Genomic DNA, 20,712 nt, shown 5'->3' with positions numbered 1-20,712 from the left:
GGGTGCTGGAAGGACTGCAAAAGTGGGGAGGAGGCTTGCGGTTGCAACGCCACTCAAATTTGGCCTGGACACTCCTCTGTCATGACAATGGAGGAGGGGTGCTGCCTTCACCTATCAGGAGCCAAAGGGGTTGGTTGAGCCCTTGTTTAGTTCAGGTTCTCAGAAATGGTTCCCCGTGTTTTACAGGGGGACAATGGCCATTTGCACATACACCCCAGCACCTATGGACTGAATATATTTTACACACTCATTGAAAAAGAAAATTTGTTTCAATTGCCAATAAATGAAAGCGGAAAAACAAGATCTACTACAGATACATGCATACTGAGCTACCAAAAAAAGGCATTTTACACAGAGCTCTTTTCACAGTACTTTCCAAAATTCAACATTCTCATTAGCTGTCTGTGCAGAAAAGAAAATTTAAATCTTACCTTTACATAATGGATAAGACGCTGTGTTACATTCACTTTATAGGTCTCTATACCCAGCTCCTTGGCCAATCGGAGGATTCGGTTTTGGGTAGGTCCTATATATGATCCACCAACGTCTACATAGTTAACTTGTTTGTTCTGTTAAAAGAAAAACTGCAAGAATCAGAAAGGCTATAGGATGCTCTGCAACAGAAAGCTCTAGGAATAGGAAGAAGGTCTTAGATATTACTACATCTTTACAATGACCTCTGTCCTACACCCATTGTAGTCAATGACAAAACTCCCTTTGACTTAAGTCTACACTACAAAGTTATTTCGAGATAAGGCAGCTTATGTCGACCTAACTATGTAAGTGTACACACTACAGCCTTGCTCTCACTGATGTAAGTGCTCTACTATACCGACATAGCTCCATCTCCACCAGAGGTGTAGGGTTGATGTCCCTATAGTTAGGGCGAGTGTTGGCTGTCTTGTCAATTTCAGAGCTGTAAAATTGACAAGAAAAACCTGCTCCTGGCTCCCCAGCCCAGCTGATGATAGGTATCCGCTCCAGGTGGCAGGCAGCCCAGCTTGGGCTGCAGCCCAGGCGCCTCACTCCAAGCGGTAAGCCCTGCTGCCCCCTGGCTCCCTTCTGGGAGCACGGCAGCCAACCGGACTTGGAGTGGATCTCCCCTTCAGAGGTGAGAAGCCTCAGGCAGCTTTTCTCCAGCTCTTGGCTGGGAGCAGGATGATGAGAAGCCCGGGGGGCAGCTGGGCTTCTGGTGGAGAGCTCATGGAGCAGAGAACCCTGCCTCTCAGCCCTCCCCCACACTATCCTTCTTCAGTTGGTGGAAGCGTTCCTGGTGAGGATACACACCACTGACAGAAGGAGAGTAGTGCGGTCACCAGCCACTGCAGTAATTACTGCGATGGCTGTAAGTTGACCTAACACTGGTCGACTTAAGGGTGTACTGTAGATATGCCCTTCAATGGGTACAGTGCTGAGCCCTTTAACAATAGAATATGAGAGGTCTTATTGTCTCACTTTTCATTTCCTGCCAGAGCAAAGTTAGCACCTGATTCTCCAATGCTGTTTATATTATGTATTTATTTACACTGGTGCAAAACTGGTGTAAAGTGAGTGTCAATCACTACTAAATTAGAATTCTCCACTCATTCACGCAGTCATGCCCAAATGTAAATGAGTAGACAAGATGCAAAGCAATGGAGAACCAAACACGTAGTTTTTGATGAGGAGGGTTATGAGAGAGAGAGAGAGAGAGAGAGGACTATTACATAGTGATGAACTGTGAGCTCATGGTAATGCTGTCATGACAGTTTGATAATTATTGTTTTCAATATTGTCTTTTTAATCATTTAAGGTCCTTATAATACGAGAGGCAATGTTAAAATCCAAATAATGGCCATTAAGAAAAAAAAATAAAAATCTATCCCTACCTTTTCAGAATCCATATTGCACTGTTTCTGTACTGAAAAAGAGCCTCTCCCGAATCCTTGCAGAAGGTCTCCTCTATTAATACTTACAAATTGAAAATAGATCTGGTAGCAAAGCTTGCCTTCTCTATCTAAATGCTTACATGGCTCCCAGCTTTGTTGTATTTTAGCACCTCCCTAGATGTATTTGAAAACAAAAATCCTTTCTCCACCACCACAGGACTGCAATATAATACTGTGTGAACATGTAACACTGCTGCATTAGTGCCTGGCAGTGAAGGAACTCCATGCAGAACTTTGAACAGTGTCAGATACACTTGGGAAGAAAGCAAAAAGGAAGACACACATACTATTCTTAGCAGGCTGATTTCCCAAGACAATAATTCGGTTTGATTTTGTTTATAGCAAGTGTTTTAAATCAAGTATTTTTAGCATCAAAAGGATGTTGTTTATGTGCAGGTACATTCAAGTACAATGGTTGCTATTGAATATCAATATTTATCCCCAGTTACCATACAGTGGTATCTGACATACTTAAGATCTCTCTGTATTTAGATTGAAAAACAGCTGCAATATTTGTACACCACGGTTGTGTTATCTCAGGGAAATGCTTATTTTGTTAATGACAACCAATGTAGTTGGGAAACAAAGTACAGTACATTTTTGTAATAGCTTAATTGCAGACAGCCTTATAGGGAAACGGCATTGAAAGATGCATCTGAGCTATAATGACAGAGCCTTATGTCACACGGATATTCAAGAGCCTTGATTGCTTCTTGTCACTGAGATCTGTGAAAGTTCTCATTATCTACAGCATTGTACCCATATAGAAAGAGGTGGCCCCACAGTTGCCCTCAATTAACACTTTTGGTTCTTCCAAACATACAACTTTCCACAAGATGATCCTGGCTGTGTACGGCATCTATAGCAACCCTGTATTTTCTGACATCATAATGATACCCAATGACAACTAGCTATTATTGTATTGGCCTGGCAACTTCCTTCCAACAGCACATGCATGTAAAGTAAAATGATTTGGACTCTCCTCTGCAATGGATAAAAGCATGTGTAGGAGGCAGGGAATATTGTCAAATTCAGTGTCTGACATATGTTAAGCCCAATGGCAACCACTGTATACACCACATAGTCCAAATAAGACATAGTTTTTAATAAACAGCTTTTTAACAGTGATACCCATTTTAGAGATCCACATTTTTTCAAGAACCTCTTCCCATCCTTAGTCCACTTCTTGGCAATGGCAGAAGTGGTACTATGCACCCACAAAATAAAGTGTTACTGCTGTCAAAAAGCACTTACCCGAACAGTGAAAGTCCTTCCTCCAACTCTGTCACGGGCCTCTAGAACCAGAACACTAAGCCCAGATTCATCCAGCAGCTTGGCTGCTGACAGACCTATAGGAAAAAAGAGACACCATCATTTTAAAGTTATTGGCAGTGATAACACTTATATAGTACAAGAAGAGCTTTTTAAATATAACAAACTGCATGACCAGAACCTTCCATGCTGTCTCTAGAAGCCTTGAAAAGGCCTGCAGGCTTTAGTACCCTATTAAATGTGAAATACACTTTTACTACAGAATCATCTGGTTAACATTAACTTTGAGTTCTCTGCATAAGAAACACTGGGAAAGAGAGAATCCCAAAGACTCAAGCTTCATTCTCCAAGGTTTAAAAAACATATTAGATTTTTTAAACAACAAAATATCAGCTATTCAGTGCAGGGACTGTCTCTTACTATGTGTTTGTACAGTGCCTAGAGCCATAGGCCCCCTAGTCTTGGTTGTGGCCTCTAGGTGCTACAAATAATGTATGATGATATACAGAATGGAACACCTCAGGAAAGCAGCCTTTCCTATTTCTTCTCTCTCCTGACAACTCTCTGTCTCACTCCCTGCCATTATTCCCACCAAAATCAGAAGTAAACTGTATATTTGAGGTAGGGATTTGTTTTAATGCAGCAGGGTTTGGCCTTGGCAATCAAACTGGCTGAATGTGGATGCTTTGTTTTTTATTTTCTCTTTCAGATGATCTAATTACGAGACCATATGATGGAGATCAGAGACACAGCAAAATCAATAGGATAGCAATCCTCTTTACTTTTATGAATGTGAACCAAGACTGTAAAAATAATAATGAGTTTGTTAAACCAGATTATCTCATTGTCCCCTAGGCTGATTTGGCATAGAGCTTCTGTTATTTTTCTCAGGTATAGGAAAGACAGTCTTAGCCATCAGAACTTCCAACAATATACCCTGCAGTAAGGAACAGTAATATAATATTCATGTTGATCATACTACTTAGAGATGTGATTAAAAAACAACTGTTTACACACGCACATCAATCATTCTCAGAAATTGAGAAAGTTAAAATGCCCTATTGTTGCATAAAATGAAATATGTGATTATTACAAATTTTTTTTCATAAAAATTGTTGGATTACTACCAGATCATAGGATGCAGTTAATTCCTCCATTCTTTTTCTATTCAATACTCAAAAGTTTTTAAATGTAAGACATTTGCCAGAGCAGCAGACACCTTCCAGACCTACCTCATTTCTCCCAAAATTTATGGTTTTTTTGTATAAACTATGTGCAGCTTTTCTGCATGTCTGAGATTACAGAGAATGTTTACATTTTTATTAGGCGCTCCATATTTCAAGTGACAAAGGTTTTCTCTCTCCCCAACAGAGATACAGAAAAACCAATCTAGTGTTGGAAACAAACTGAATCTTCCTCTGTGTAAATACATTTTGTATCAAGGGGGAGAGAGGTTAACTAGATAATGGCTTCTGGATTATCAGAAGTGGATTTTTTACATTCATGAAAGAGAAGAGGGAATTAACCCACACACAATGACATTCAAGAATCAAACAAGTAACAATAATTCTTTTTTGGAGAGGCATCCTGTAGACATATTTCTGAAAGAAAAAAATGCATGTTAGTCTATGACATAATTGTACTGAAACACTTTGGCATTCAAAGCACTGTGCACCCATCATGTATCTAAAGTTGTAATTGCTGTAACTCATTTAATCTTGTTTAACTTTACTCCTTTGCACTACAGTCTTACAAGTTTCACTATTTTTAAAGCATGTTTCAATGTATATTTGAGTCCATTAGGAGGGTTAATGAGGAGGTATGGGCTGCACTGTGTTAATGTCTAATGGAAACAGTGACATAAATGAGAGCTAGCTGGCTGTGACAAAATTCAGATAAAGCCAAGGCAATGCCTATAGGGCATAGGAAAAAGTTGGGATAAATAGCGTTTATAGCAGCAGCCAGGGGTGCCCCAAGGAGGAGGAAGGAGGCAGGGAGCCCAATCCCCTCCACCCCCAACCCATGACTGGAGCTGGAAATTTGGCCTGGCTGACCCTCCATCATGACAGAGGGGCAGCCAGGTGGCTCTACAATCTCATGCACAAGGCCGCAATACCACTCGTTCAGATTTGATCTGGCTGCCCCTCCAACAGGACAAGGGGAAGGGGGATGGCTGGGCCAAATTGAGTGGCACTGTGACCCTGCGCACATGCTCTCCCCACCTTTGCAGTTCTTCCAGTGCCCATGGGCACTGCCCCCTCCCTTCTAGTCTCCAGGGAGAAGCAGAGCAGGAGCCACTGGGAACCCCCCACTCACAGGAGGGAGGTGCAACTAGATATGGGCTTTTGGTGCTTCATGGGGAAGATGATGTAGGATGGGGTCTTGGGTTTCCAGAACTGCCGGACTCCTGGTTATTCCTAGATTCCAAGGCCAGAAGGGACCATTGTGATCATCTAGTCTGATCTCCTATAAAGCACAGGCCATAGAACTTCCCCAAAATAATTCCCAGAGCTCATCTTTTAGTAAAACATCCAATCTTGGTGGTGGGAATAATGCTCTTCAGTCTGACCACCTCTCTGAGGATAACAACTTGGGACTAGTTGTGGGGTGGGGAGACTGCAGGGCTGGGGGCAGAGGGGAGAGCTCAAACCTGGTGTGAGACACTCCGGCCCAGGACTGGCTCACTGGCAATTGGCAGGGGACCCATCCACCTGCGGAACAGAAGCAATGCCAAGAATTTCAAGCTTACAAATACTTAACACCTAATGAAAGAGTAAGAAGAGATGACCGACCGGCTTTAAAGCTCCCTCTTGAAGTTGGGGTGAAGATCCTTCATGTCATGAGAACAGGGGTGCAACCAGAGGTTTCCTAAAGAGGGGACTCAGATTACCTGCCAGGGAGAGGAGATCACCACAAAAGGTATACGGGGAGTGAGGAACACCCCAGGAGAGCTGAGTCCTAGTGGAAGGAGGAAGCTCGGGGGGGAGAGGGGGGAGGCCGGAGGGGGGAGAGGCAGTGGGTGGCCTCAAGAGGGAGCAGAATGGAGGACGTGGTGCTGGGGTGTGGTGGGAGAAACTTGCAGGGGAAAGCAGCAAAAGTGGAACCAGTCTCAGTGTTGATTTCAGACAGTTTAAACAGATATGATTTCTTTTCACAATGTACAATGGATCTGAAAACAAAAGAAAAAAATCTCTCTTTAAAATATAAAGTCAGGGAGAGGACAGCAAAATACTAAATTCAGCTCCTTAGGTCAGCTCTGGGTGTGAATCTGAGGGGCATTAGACAACAATATTATGTAATTCTGCCTTAAACATTCTACAGCATTAGGGAGCCTGCTTTTTCTTTTGGATTCATGGAGATAATCAAAAAGTACTGTAAAATTTTCCACTATCGTTTCTGCAACTTGAATTTCTCATTTTTTCCTAATATCCTGTATTGAAAACTGGAGATCTCCTTTATTTCTACTTTATTACTCTATGCACTAAAAGTGAGAGATAGGCATCATAAAATGAGATCTTTTTCTTCCCATGTTTCTCACTTTACCTTAAACTGTTCTATTTCTCAAATCATTCACTGATTCAGTGCTCATCCCGCTCACACTCTCTCACCTTCACTCATCTATTTTTCAAGGGCCAAATTCAAGCCTTGGGTTGTGCATAGGTACATGCCTGAGAAACCACCCAAGGGATGGGGAAAAACTTTTGTGCCTTGCCTCCAATTCCCCACTAAACTATGTAGTTCACACTCCAGAGAGCCCATTTTGAAGAAAAGAGTGTGAAACTGGTCCTGTGCATTTTTTTCAGCCTGGTCTCAAATGCTTCCCTGAGCTTGCCAGGGATGTAGCTTTGAGTGGTGCAGCAACATGCACATTTTGTTAGAGTTGTGCAGCTATGCTGGTAGAAGGCTTGAAATCGTGTATTGAAAAAAATAATTGCTAGTGAGAAGCTTGAACATAAGTACAGCCATACTGGGTCAGATCAAAGGTCCATCTAGCACAGTATCCTGTCTTCTGACAGTGCCAATGCCAGGTGCATCAGAGGGAATGAACAGAACAGGTAATCATCCAGTGATCCATCCCCTGTTGCTTATTCCCAGCTTCTGGCAAACAGAGGCTAGGGACACTTCAGAGCATGGTTTTGCATCCCTGCCCATCCTGGCTAATAGCTATTGATGGACCTATCCTCCAGGAACTTATCTTGCAAAGATGTCTAGCTGTTTTGGAGCCTCACTTGGATGTCTCTAGTTTTTCCCTTTATATTCCACTTTCCATTGTCACCACAAAGTTTCTCATTGCTGCTCATAATTTGGCTCAGTTGAGAACATGATAAGAAATGCTAGGCCCATTAAAGAAGATACATTTGAGCAATAACATTTATTGCATAAGGAAAGTGGTGATATCTGAGTTAAGGAGGAGAAAGAATATTTCCTTTTCATATATCCATTGTATTGCCTCTGAAGGTCAGCTGTGAGGTTCATTGACACACATGGTACCTTGTTCCCCATGTCAGTGCCAGAATTATGCAGATTTAGCTAAGTATAGAGGGAAAGAAAAAAGGGGAGACTCTACATAGGCAACAGCTGAAAAAAAGGTCTCATAGGGCTAAACGATGGGGCAGCGCAAAGACATTGACTCACACGGAGCTCTAAGAGAGGATCTCAGAGACACAGGTGTCTCCTGGAGCAGCCTGCACACAGGCGGAGTATGCCTACAGCTAATACCCCTTAATCTGGCACAGCATACTCTGCACTTTGCACTAGTCCTACTCTATCAGCAGGGAGAGGGGAGAGACTTTTACGGTGCTGTGCCTGGCCCCGTGTGAGATCTCGCCCATAATGACATTCCAGCAAGACAGGGTTCAGAACAGGGAAATGGAGCACGCCGTTTCAGAGTCTGATTCTCCCAGCCTTACTCCTTCTGCATAGCACCTTCCTCGCCCACAAACAGCCTCACCGACTTCAATGGGAGCACTCACATAACTAAGATACTAGACTGGCTTCCTCCTTTTGCACCCTGTAGTTGCTGGAGGCCAGCACCGTGGGGAGCATGTGCTGCTGCTCCCTTTCCAGGAGGATAGTAGTTACCATGTCAGCATATTCACCCACCACCCTTGCAGGCATTCTCTCTGCTTCTCTCTGCCAGAAATAGAATGCCTCTAGCTGCTGGTGCCAGGCACCACTGCATCCCATACCTCCCCCCACTAAAAATAGCTGAGAGTATAAAACCCACAACAGAGACCATAATTTGGACAATATTTTTGGGGGAGTACCAAGTTTAGAAATTAGCGGTGCATTAGCTGGTCTGGTAAGATGAAGTTAGCCTGCCAAGAATGTGCCTCGTTTGAGGTCCCAGGCTGTAGAAGTCCATTTGTTATTAGATCCGGATAAACAAGTCAAGACAATCTGTACAGCCTCCACAGGGATTTCCATGGCAACCGGAAACCAAGCTCCATGGATTTGAAGACACTACAAGAAAACTGTATTCCAGTTGATTTTTACAGTGCTACTGAAGCCCCTAAATCGCTACTGTCACTGCCTTCATTTCAAAAGAAATAACAATCCTTTCAGCCTAAGCAGTGTAAGACACAGGATGTACGGAGGAGTAAACAGTAAAATTAGATAAGAGGAAGATAAATTAATGTCAGCCTGCAGAACACAAACCAAGTCTAATTGCTGAAAAATACAGCTGCTTAGAAAGTACACCACTGTCAAGTACACTGTATTTGGCTTGCAGACAGAAGTCCAGAAGACGCTATTTGTGAGCACAATAAAATTAACCAGGCCTTTTAGCTCATAGGGATGGAAGGATGATCTAGTAGACAGGGCACAAGGCTTGGGACTCAAGAGATCGGAGTTCAATTCCTGGCTTAGCCACAGACTCCCCGTGTGAGTTTGGGCAAGTGGCTTAGTGTACTTTGTGCCACCACTCCCTATCTGTAAAATGGGGGTAATATTTTCCTACCTCACAGAACTGTTGTGATGATAAAATCCACTGCTGATTGAGCAGCATCCTTGTAGACTATTAGCACATGGCAAAAGTTTGAGGAATGATTTGGGGGGGGGGGGGGCAGAGGTAATTATATTTCTAGCAGTGAGATCACAGCATCAGGCAAAGGATATCTCTGACACTACACTATGAGATCCAGAATTACTGGATGAAATCCTGACCCTATAGAAATCAATAGTTTTGCCATTGATGTGAATAGGGCCAGAATACCACCCAGTGTTTTCAAGATGACTTATATCAGGAACAACAGTTAGCCTGGTGATCAGATATTTGAAGTTGAAGACCTTAAACCGAAAAGAACAGGAGTTGCAAGTGATTTGCCTCATTGCTAATAGGCTAAGATTACAAAGTCTTGTCTCAATTGTGAATCTCTTTCTTTCCAATGGCAATGTGAATCTCTTTCTTTCCACTGCTATAAGTCCCTGTGTCAGACTGTTAACCTAGATTCTCTGCAACCATTGTAACTGTGAGATAACATCATTTCAAATCCTTGTAAAAATGCTAAGGCAACACAAGAAATTACACTATTTTGTGTGGGGGCAGTGGAAAGAATATGGTTGTGGATTTAAATGTTCAAAAAGCACTAATGATTTTGGGTGCCAAAGTTGAGGAAACCCACCCTCCCACATCAGGCCCCTTTAAGGCTTCCCAGACAGGGCACCTAAAAATCAGGACCCAAAATCAATAGTCACTTTTGAAAATTTAGTTTTTGTTTTTTAAATACACAGAGAGAACTTCTTTCACCTTTCACCTCTTTGTCTGTTCATTTGTTTACTATAGGCAACAAAAAGATCAGCTAAAAACAAACAATACAGGCTATTACTTCTTAAAGTATTATGGCAATTCACGTATTCTACATAAAATAAGCTACTAACCCATTATAGCAGTAGCCTAGCTGACTCTGAATAATAAAAGAAAAAAGCCTCTTTAGAGGGCTGTCTCTGCAATTTTTCCTGACCTTAAGGTGTGCATATTTTTAAGCTTTTTCTTTTTTTTATTCTCCTAAGACACATCAGTTAGTAGTAAAGTAAGGCAATTATCAATAAATCTTTATTACATTAACGTTCCACCTTAACAACATGCTATTGCTGTGATTACTTTTACTGCTTCAGTGATGAGAAATCTAATTATTTCTGCACACAATTGAGAAATTAAATCTGGCAATGGTCACCTTAAACTCAGTTCTCATTAGTGTAACAGAAATCTTTGCCAAGTAAATGTGGATGTGCCAATATGAGCTGAAATACATTTACACCATATCCTCGGGGAGAAATTCTCTCTTCCTCTCTCTCCACCCTCAGTTCCTTTTTAATGGAGTTTTCTCAGGTATGACAAATATACATTTAAGTAAGTTGGGCCTGATTCTCCTCTCAGTTACACTGGTGTAATTTGGGAGCTACTTTATTAACATCAGTGGACGTACACTGGGGAATAAAGGGTTGCAAGTGAAAGGAGAAACAGGCCTGCTTTTCTTTTCAGACTGTGAAAGGATACATTTGAGATCACTGAAGAAAAATAACTGAAACAAGAATGAAATAAATACATTATTTCATTTCAACCACTACCTTTTTTACAAGACAGCAAAGAAACTCAATGGTGAAAGAAAACAATACTAACCACCATAACTAGGCTAAATTAATTTCCTCTTTTAATTTCCCTTCACCCAGAATGTCACTAAAGTTCTGTTTGTCTAAAACTTAACTTGTTCTCCCATAGATTCATTTATAGTCTTTGTTCCAGTCTAGGCAATATTAAGGGTAGGATGAGGGTGCATTTAGTTATTTTGTAATTTTAAGATAACCACTTTCTATGTTTGTCAGCGTTAGTTTTCTGGATCAACTCCTTTCTCTCAATTAAAAAAACCCCTCTGATTGGTTCATGACATAGTTTTCAGAACAATGCAGAATAAGCCATCTCCATTTCAGGACACACTCTAACTGAAGGCACCTTACTCCAATTAGTTTCAATAACACTATTATCCAAACCATTTAAATAGCTGAACACTCTACTCTGAGTTGGGCAAAGAGAATTTCCCTATGGGCAGTATCAGAAAAGTCTCAATGGACAAAGGAAAAGGAGAATTCTATTCCTATGATGCCGCCTTTCTCACATGCTCATCCACTGTTATTTTTAAGTCCAAATTTCCCTACACTAAATATAATATGTTCCCCTCAGCACAAAAACAAACAGAAATGAATAAACTAATACTAAAGTTAGTATGGTGCCATGGAGTTGGGACATTCTCCTCCTCAGATGTTAAAATAAAAATGTTATCAGCTAAAAAGATATTGGATACCCACAATAGAGCTTGTGGGAACATCCAGGATATTTTGTGAATTTTCTACAGATATTTTGCTAAATGTTTTACTGAACACACAGAATAAATCCTGCATGTTAAATGACACCCTTCAGCTGAGTATTTATCTAAAAAATACTATTGCAACATTATGCTGAGATTTTAATTGCACAAAAATAATGTAGGTCAGAAACCAAGCACCCATAATAATGTGCCCTTGCCTGTATGGATTATTCTATGGTATTTAGGGAATATTTCATAAGCACTGGATATGTAATATTCTGTGTCTGGAATAAATAATAACAATATATCTGAGGAAGTCTCTGTGTAACAGGAATATATCTTACTATTTGGGAATTTAAATAACTTTCAGCTAATATAAAAGTACAGTACAAAATCCAGAATTCAAGGACATGACACAGGTTTGTGAAAATCTGTTACGGACTTTGAGTCCATGAACCAATCAATCCAACTCACTCATATGCATAACTTTCATCAATCATATGACAGATCTAATAGGTGCAATAATCTTCATTTAATAAGTAATCCAAGGATATTTCAATTTACAAATGCAGGTCTGATGCAGTCTCCCTTTTATATAATTGTTTTAGAACACCATGTGTGAGAGAACACAATTGTATGAAAACTGCTGTATAAAGAACATTTGGGGACTTTTTTTGTCTCTTGTAGGGAAAACCATATCACAATGACATTTTGACTAAGGACTGTCTTTATCCTAATTGAAAAGTGTGCCTAGTGTCGCAAAATGCTGTAACTAATATGCACTAATTAAATATTACTACTGGGATATGCCTAATTTGTGACTGCAGTAGTTCTGAATAAGATATGGAGGTAAATATTATTAGCACTTCTACCCATACTGCCCAGGTTGTGCAATATGTTGGGTATACGCATTTGATTCTGCAGATTCTGCACTATGTTTTTATTTTTCCCATGATGATAATCAGATTGCTAACGGAACACCATCAGAACTAATTTAGGGTGGTTATCACCTTTGAACTATGGTCACTTATTTGGGTATCTAAATACAGATTTAGGAACCTAACTTTAGGTACACAAATTTGAAAATTTTCACCAATGACTATAAGGATCTATATTATGTCTAGTCGAGAAATATCTAGGAGCATGATCTGAACTGGATAGCTATAGCAAAGCATATGGTGGATTTAAAAACACAGAAGTAGCATGCATTTGGTAATGAGTTAAATATTATGGGTCAAAATTCTGAATAAATCCAGAAGTAACTCCAAAGTCAGTGAAGTTAATCCAAATTTGCACAGGTGTAACCAAGAGCAGAATTTCAACCATGTGTATTTGACAGAAGCATTGACATAAAATTCCTACCCACAGGCAAGTCTGCACGCAAAGATCTGTTAAAACAAACAGACAAGTATACAGCCTTAGCTGTCTTGCCATTATAGCATGCAGGGACACATATACATTTCCCAGTTATTCAATATTTCACACAATGATCAAAGCCTTTGAGTATGTGGTTCCATGGGAAAGTCTGATGATTACAGAGAATGGAGTGGAAAATACCAATCCAATAGCACTACACATGATCCTCAGTGCAAACTGCAAGTACAGTTAAGTGTTTCCTTTTCTGTAGCACCCTGTGTTGAATATTAACCTAAAACATCCTCGCATGTGGGTTCATCTCACTGGTTTTTCATACTTCTTCTATAACTTCTGACTTCCATCTCTGATCCATGTTCTCTATGCAGCATGAAAATCAGTCTTTTCATAATTCTGTATACGTTAAATATATTCAATTTCTGGAGAAATATGAAATTACTGAAATGTGGTACTTTTAAAGTCATGATCAAGAGACAAAATAACTTATCGTCTACCATTAAACAAGGAAAGCATAGACTCCTTGAAGGAAAAGGACGATAATGATGCAAACTATCTTTAGTCTAACTTAGTAGTGTAATAAAGGCTGTGAATGATTAGAGGGCACCTTCACAAGTTCAAAGCCCCTTTTGAAATAATAGGAGGTAGGGTTAAGTCTTTTAGAGTAGGAATCTGACGCCCTGGACAATGTTAGAAATTTATTTAAAATAGTATTAGTTCACAACAAGATGGCCACAATAATGTTATGCAACTGTCAGAGCTTTTTACCTGCTTGGTATGCAAACAAGCAGTGTCTTACCTTTACTTCAAAAGACTCTCAAGAATATAAAGACTCATCTTGTGATCAAATGCACCCCTTTATTCCTATCCTACTCACCACTGTAATAACCTTCATACAAAACATGCCTTGTGAGGTATCATTTGAAAACTAATAACGTGCTGATCACTAATATTATGGTTAAATGGGTGTAGCAACATTATATGTAAAGTTACCAACATAAGATGAAATTTTGACTGAAGTGTGTTTACTAGACAAGTCCAGGGAGGGGGTAAACCTGTTCTCAAAAGCAAAGGACAAGCTGACAGCTCTAGCCAGGTATCATCAAAGTTAACTGGCAATCACCAGTCAACTGGCCATTCATTGGCAGCAAAGGAGGGCAGGAGCAAACCAATCTGCATTTTAGGAAACAACAACATGGAACCTCTTTCATCATGAGATTCCATGTCTCCATCCTCATAGTGGGAAGGAATTTTTATCTAGGGGTAACCCTCAGGAAAATACATTTCAAAGGGACTATAAAAAGTGAGGGGCAAACACCCCTCCCACGTATTTTTGCTTTATCTTTCTCGCTCTCTTTCATTTAAGAAGACAAAGAAACCATCCCTTTGGACTTTAGGGGCAGCTGCTGACTTGAGAATTTGGTCAGCTGTGTTGCTGGGAACTATGGTAATGATTTTACCTTGAACCAAGTCTAGTTTAAGTCTTAGCAGTAGGAAGAATTTTATCTTTATTTCTCTTATAATCATTTCTGACTTTAATACCTTGTACTTATACTCACTTAAAATCTCTTTGTGGTTAAATAAACTTGTTTTGTTCTTTAGTCAAAACTAATCCACTGTTGTGTTTAAACTGAATTATTCAGTAACTCAAAGTAGCAAACTGTGGTATATAGACCTCTTTCAGGGGCAAAAAATGGACCGCTAATATCTGAACTGCCTAGGAGAGGGCTAGACAGTACAGAACACATGCTTTTTGGGGAAAATCCAGGACTGAGTGTGTTGGGGTCACCCTACAAGTGGTAATCAAGACTGGTGAAAGCCAGAGTTTTGCTGGCAGGCTGCAGCTGTACACAGACTCAGGGTGTGACCTGCATGCTGTTTGTGAGGGGCCCAGTTGGGAGATACATCAGCAAAGCATTGTGAGGCACCCAAAGTGGCAGGGCAGGTGGTGACAAAACCCCTCACTAGTCTGGATTGTACCCCAGAATGTAACATGCATGTAGGGAAGAACTCAGGGGTTGGGTTTCTGAGACACTGGGATAAGTGATGCTTGACAGAGACAGACTGACACTAGGAGAGGCCTGACAAGCTGGGCTATTGAAACAGCAAAGTCAAGAGTTCTGAGAATCTTCTTTTTCTGTTTTCTCTAGTGTTTAATCACAAGATTGATCCATATCTAGAATAGTTATTATCCAGTTAAGGCTACTTAAAGTTATCATTTTATATCAGATCTTCAGACAACTAACGGAAGTTTCCAGCTCATAGGCCTTGGTTCTCAAGAGGGACTTCAATCACCCTGACATCCACTGGGACAGCAATACAGCAGTGCACAGACAACCCAGGAAATTTTTGGAGAGTGTTGCAGACAACTTCCTGGTGCAAGCACTAGAGGAACCAAGTAGGAGCTGAGCTCCTCTTGACCTCACAAACAGGGAAGATTTGGTAGGGGGAGTAGAAGTGGGTGGCAACCTGGGCAGCAGTGACCATGAGATGGTAGAGTTCAGGATTCTGACAAAAGGAAGGAAGGAGAACAGCAGGATACAGACCCTGGACTCCAGAAAAGCAGACTTTGACTCCCTCAGAGAACTGATGGACAGGATCCCCTGGGAGGCTAATATGAGGGGGAAAGGAATCCAAGATTGCTGGCTGTATTTTAAAGAAACCTTATTGAGGGCACAGGAACAAATCATCCCGATATGCAGAAAGAATAGCAAATATGGCAGGCGAACAGCATGGCTTAACAAAGAAATCTTCGGTGAGCTTAAACACAAAAAGGAAGCTTACAAGAAGTGGAAGCTTGGTCAGATGACTAGGAAGGAGTATAAAAATGCTGCTCGAACATGCAGGAATGAAATCACGAAGGCCAAAGCACAATTGGAGTTGCAGCTAGCAAGGGACGTGAAGGGTAACAAGAAGGGTTTCTACGGTATGTTAACAACAAGAAGGTGGTCAGGGAAAGTGTGGGCCTCTTACTGAATAGGGGAGGGAACCTAGTGACAGATGATGTGGAAAAAGCTGAAGTATTCAATGCTTTTTTTTTTTTTTGCCTCTGTCTTCACAGACAAGGTCTGCTGTCAGACTACTGCACTGGGCAGCACAGCATAGGGAGGAGGTGAGCAGACTTCCTTGGTGAAAGAACAAGCTCAGAACCATTTAGAAAAGTTGGACATGCACACGTCCATGGGGCCGGATGCAATGCATCTGAGGGTGCTGAGGGAGTTGGATGATGTGACTGCAGAGCCATTGACCATTATCTTTTAAAACTTGTGGCAATCAGGGGGGTCCCAGATGATTGGAAAAAGGCAAATATAGTGCCCATCTTGAAAAAGGGAAGAAAGAGGATCCAGGTAACTACAGACCAGTCAGCCTCATCTCAGTCCCCAGAAAAATTATGGGGCAGGTCCTCAAGGAATCCATTTTGAGGCACTTGGAAAAGAGGAAGGTGATCAGGAACAGTCAGCATGGATTCACCAAGGGCAAGTCATGCCTAACGAACCTGATTGTCTTCTATGATGAGATGACTGGCTCTTTGGATGTGGGGAAAGCGGTGGACGTGATATACCTTGACTTTAGCAAAGCTTTTGATATGGTCTCCCACAATATTCTTATCAGCAAATTAAAGTAGTATGGGTTGGATGAATGGACTATAAGGTAGCTAGAAAGCTGGCTAGATCATCGGGCTCAATGGGAAGTGATCAATGGCTCGATTTCTAGTTGGCAGCTGGCATCAAGCAGACTGCTCCAGGGGTCTGTCCTGGGGCTGGTTTTGTACAACATCTTCATTAATGATCTGGATGACGGAGTGGATTGCACCCTTAACAAGTTTGCGGATGACACTAAGCTGGGGGGAGTGGTAGATACACTAGATGACAGGGATAGGATACAGAGTGACCTAGACAAACTGGGCCAAAAGAAATATGATAAGATTCAGCAAAGACAAGTGCAGTCCTGCACTTAGGATGAAAGAATCCCATGCACTGCTACAGACTGGGGACTGACTGGCTACGCAGCACGTCTGCGGGGTTACAGTGGACAGGAAGCTAGATATGAGTCAACTGTGTGTGCGTCCTTGTTGCCAAGAAGGCTAACGGCATATTGGGCTGCATTAATAGGAGCATTGCCAGCAGACTGTGGAAAGTGATTATTCGGCCCTTATGTGGCCACATTTGGAGTATTGTGTCCAGTTTTGGGTCCCCCACTACAGAAAGGATGTGGAAAAATTTCTGCTGATTTAAAATTGTAACTTTAAATGTACAATAATTACTACCATTTGAATTGCGGTAGCACTCAAAAGCTCCCGTTAGAATTAGAGCCCCGTTGTGCTAGTTGCTAAACAAACATGTAAGAGGACAGTCTGTGCCAAGAAACATGCATATACATTATTTACATTTCATATATTTGTAATGATTAGAGAAGACCTCAAGTGTATTCCACAGCCACTTAATCTGTCCTTTCTTGTAAATATCAGGAAGAAGTGAGTATTTAGGAGATGTGTGAAGGAAGATAGAGTAGTGGCCTTATGGATCAGTTTGAGGAGTGTATTCCATGCATAACAGAAACATGGAAGAAGGTACAAAGTCTGGAAGAAGCAGACAGTCAAGGCTTGCATCAGATTCATAGAGTGAAATCCTGACTCTATTGAAGTCAACGGGAGTTTTGTCACTGAAATCCTGACCCCACTGAAGTCACTCACAGACTCTAAGGACAGAAAGGACCATGATGATTTATGATAATCTAGTCTGAACTCCTGCATAACACAGTGGTCAGGGCAGAGGGGTCATGCAAAAAAACCCCAAGAGCTGATAAGAAAGATGGAGCACAGCTGTAAATGGTCTTGTAATTAATGTACATTTTCAATGAACGGGGTGTACATTAGCAGCTTTTCTAACACTTTCCTATTTCAATGTCAGTTCAAAATGAAAGAAAGAAGAAAGTCAATAAGAAAGTAAACACCAATTTTTATGAAATTGGCACTGCCTAGAAGAACAGTTTCCATGGCCAAGAAAAGTGTTCTTGTACCCAGAGAATGCATTATGTTTATTCATCATTTTTTCATTTCACTGACATGTTTTCAAAAACTTTACATCTTGTTGTTTCTTGGTTGGCTCTGTTTCAGGCTCTCTGCTAGGCTTTAATCCTATGAATAAACATCTTGAAGCAATTTCCTGATGCTCGTTGTGGTTAATATTATAAGGAATAATTAAAAACGTTCACCACATTTTTCAAAACGTCTTTATAAATGGGGAGACCGGAATAGCAACATACAGGTAGAGACCTATTTCCTAGGGGGAACTAGTACTTAGAATTATATCAACTGTATAAAGAATGTCATACCTCCAACTGTACATAATAAGGTTTTTAATTCCATCAAAGGATTCTGGAGATGAGCTAAAGCTTGAGAAGCATGCTTGAATGGTCCATGTTACCAGAACAACAATCAGGCATTGCAAAAACACACACACACACAAGGGCTGATCTACACAATCTTTTGTATTTTCATCTAACTAAGAAATACACAAACACTTTTTTTCTATTGGAGGACTCTAAGTAATTTCATATAACAATTGAATATTCTAGTGTGTTGATTAATAAACCACTATCATATCTGGGGTAGTTGAAGGAAACTGGATTATTTTATTACAAACAAAAATTTAACTTTCATGACTTTCGCAGTTCTGGTTAAAATTGTTATTGTATTTGTATTGTATTGTATTTGATGTCACCTCCTTACATAGTATTTGACAATTCTGGAAACTTTCATAACACAACAGATAATACCTGAAAACTCAAGGTATTGTGTTAAGCATATTAGCCAGGTTTAAAAGATTTATACAAAGCAAACCCAAACATCATAAATCAATGTTTAATTCTAATCTCAGATATTCCTGTGCAGCTCTCAACTACAGTAAACGGGAATTGTGCATGGGTACATGGAGCAAGAATTTTCTTTACTGTATAAAAGCATGTGTTCTGAATACTGCAGGAGGCAGTAGATGAAATGTGAAAAGCCCAGTATTTCTGAGGGACCGAGACTTATAGCAAAGACATCTTTTCTCAAAGAAAAACCCCTGTTTTAACTGTCACAAAATAGTTAGGAAAGATCAATGGTAATCACGAAACTACATCTGTACCACAACAACAGAGAAAGGTGTCATTTAAAGATAGTGTTTTGTTACTTTTGAATTGAACCACCCTAAACAAACTTGGCCTCCACATGTCAAAAAAACAACATTAAATGACAGCCATCTAGTTCACACATACAGTTTTCTTCCTGACAAGACAGCAGTAATGAAGTGCAAGAGCAAGATACACACTAAGAAACATCTGAAATTCCAATAAGGGCATCTTCTGTAGCTCTTGTAACTTCTCAGATGTGAAAAACAAACTCTCCCCATGCCTACGATTCTAGCACCTTTAAAAAACAGGAAAACCAAGCCCAAACTCTTATCTCTTGGTCCCATTCCATTCCATTGTGTTTTCACACACTTTGTTGTACAGTGGGGTTTACACTCTATTTCATTACATTGTACCTAACTAGGGCGATACATTATTTACCAAGATTGACACTGTTGTAACTTTACACTTATATGAAAAAGGCTCCCCACTTAAAATCAGCTGATGGCTGTGCTCAGCCTGTTGAGACCTTTGGGGGCTTACTGAGTTGTTGCACTGAAAATGATCTCTTTTCTCAAACCGCTACCAAAGATTTCCACATGCACCCTGGCAATCTTCCAAACAGCAGCGTGATAGTGCCAACGACTGAAGACAGTTACGCTTCTGAAGAAAGGGGACAACAGGTTTATCGCTGCTGTGAGAGCAGATACTTATTTAAAACAGGCGAAGGGTGCCATAGCGTATACTCATTACAAGATCAGCGAAAGGAAAGCCTAACCTGGACTGTTTATTGCAAAAACAGACGCCTGTGTTTATAGATCAGCCTGAGCACAGTTCAGCTGGGAAACCGTAACTCTGGACATCGCAACCGTTGGCCATACAGCTAAGTGAGACAGCATGCAAGTTGCAGTCTGCTAGAGGTTTCATTGCTACCCGACGTGCAGTGGGGCAAGGCTTTCACCCGGTGCCTCTGGGGCCATCGCATTTTAACCTGCATACAAAAACCAACGGACCCCCCAGCCGCCCATCTGCTCCACCTTTGCTCCTCAGCGGGGCCAGGTGGAGTGAGAGTGAGGCAGTGTCCGGGGGCGCGGGAGTCTGGGGTGCTGAAGAAGGACCCGGAGGCGCGGGATACAGAGGCGCGGCGGGGAATCCCCAGCAGCAGCAGCGAGCCCCGCAGACCGTCAGCAAACCCCGAGGGGCGGCTCGCCGGGCTGCACTGACCTGAGATGCCTCCCCCGACAACGATCACGTCGTATTTGTCGCTCATGGCGCTGCCTCGGCTCTCCGCGCCTGAGGCTCCCAGGAGCTGCTGCTGCTGCTGCTGCTGCCGCTCGCGCCCTGCGTCTCCTTCAGTTCCCGGTCCCCGCCCGCCTGGCCCGGCCCGGCCCGGCCCCCGCGCGCAGCTCCGCCCGCCGCCCCGCCAATCACGGCTCCCGGGGAGGAGGGTGCCGCGGAGTTCCACCCGCCCGCGGGGGTGGAGAGGACGGAGCGCGCGGCGCCCGCTGAGTGTCAATCAGGTACCACTGGGGAAGGCAAAGGGAGCCAGAGCCTCCCCCGCCCTCAGAAGCGCCACCCCGGCAAGTGATGGGAAGGGAGGACCCCGCTCCCCAGTCCTGTTTCCTCTTCCCTGCTTCTTCTCTGCGAGTTTCTGTGTCTGCCAGCGTGCGCGGCTCAGGGTCTCCTACGGATGAAAAGTCCCTTCCTGCATGTGCAGGGAGGGG

General features: G+C 41.8%; 1 protein-coding gene across 1 annotated transcript in view; it reads right to left on the bottom strand.

The window, feature by feature from the left end:
* The window catches only part of LOC137150996 (amine oxidase [flavin-containing] A-like), a 45,566-nt gene extending 25,225 nt beyond the window's left edge, over positions 1-20,341 (bottom strand). Inside the window, exons 1-3 of the mRNA XM_067545151.1 lie at positions 20,213-20,341; positions 3,183-3,277; positions 432-569 (exon numbers count right to left, since the gene is read on the bottom strand). Of these exons, the coding sequence (XP_067401252.1) occupies positions 432-569; positions 3,183-3,277; positions 20,213-20,258 (279 nt within the window). The 5' untranslated portion in view covers positions 20,259-20,341. The remainder of the gene's footprint in view (positions 1-431; positions 570-3,182; positions 3,278-20,212) is intronic.
* Positions 20,342-20,712: the final 371 nt, after the last annotated feature.

This window comes from Emydura macquarii, unplaced genomic scaffold (assembly GCF_026122565.2).
Source record: "Emydura macquarii macquarii isolate MOO-44397 ecotype Brisbane River unplaced genomic scaffold, CSIRO-AGI_Emac_v2 contig_1043, whole genome shotgun sequence".
Classification (NCBI taxonomy): Eukaryota; Metazoa; Chordata; order Testudines; family Chelidae; genus Emydura; species Emydura macquarii.
Note: the sequence above shows the minus strand (reverse complement) of the source record. Positions and strands in the feature narration are given on the sequence as shown.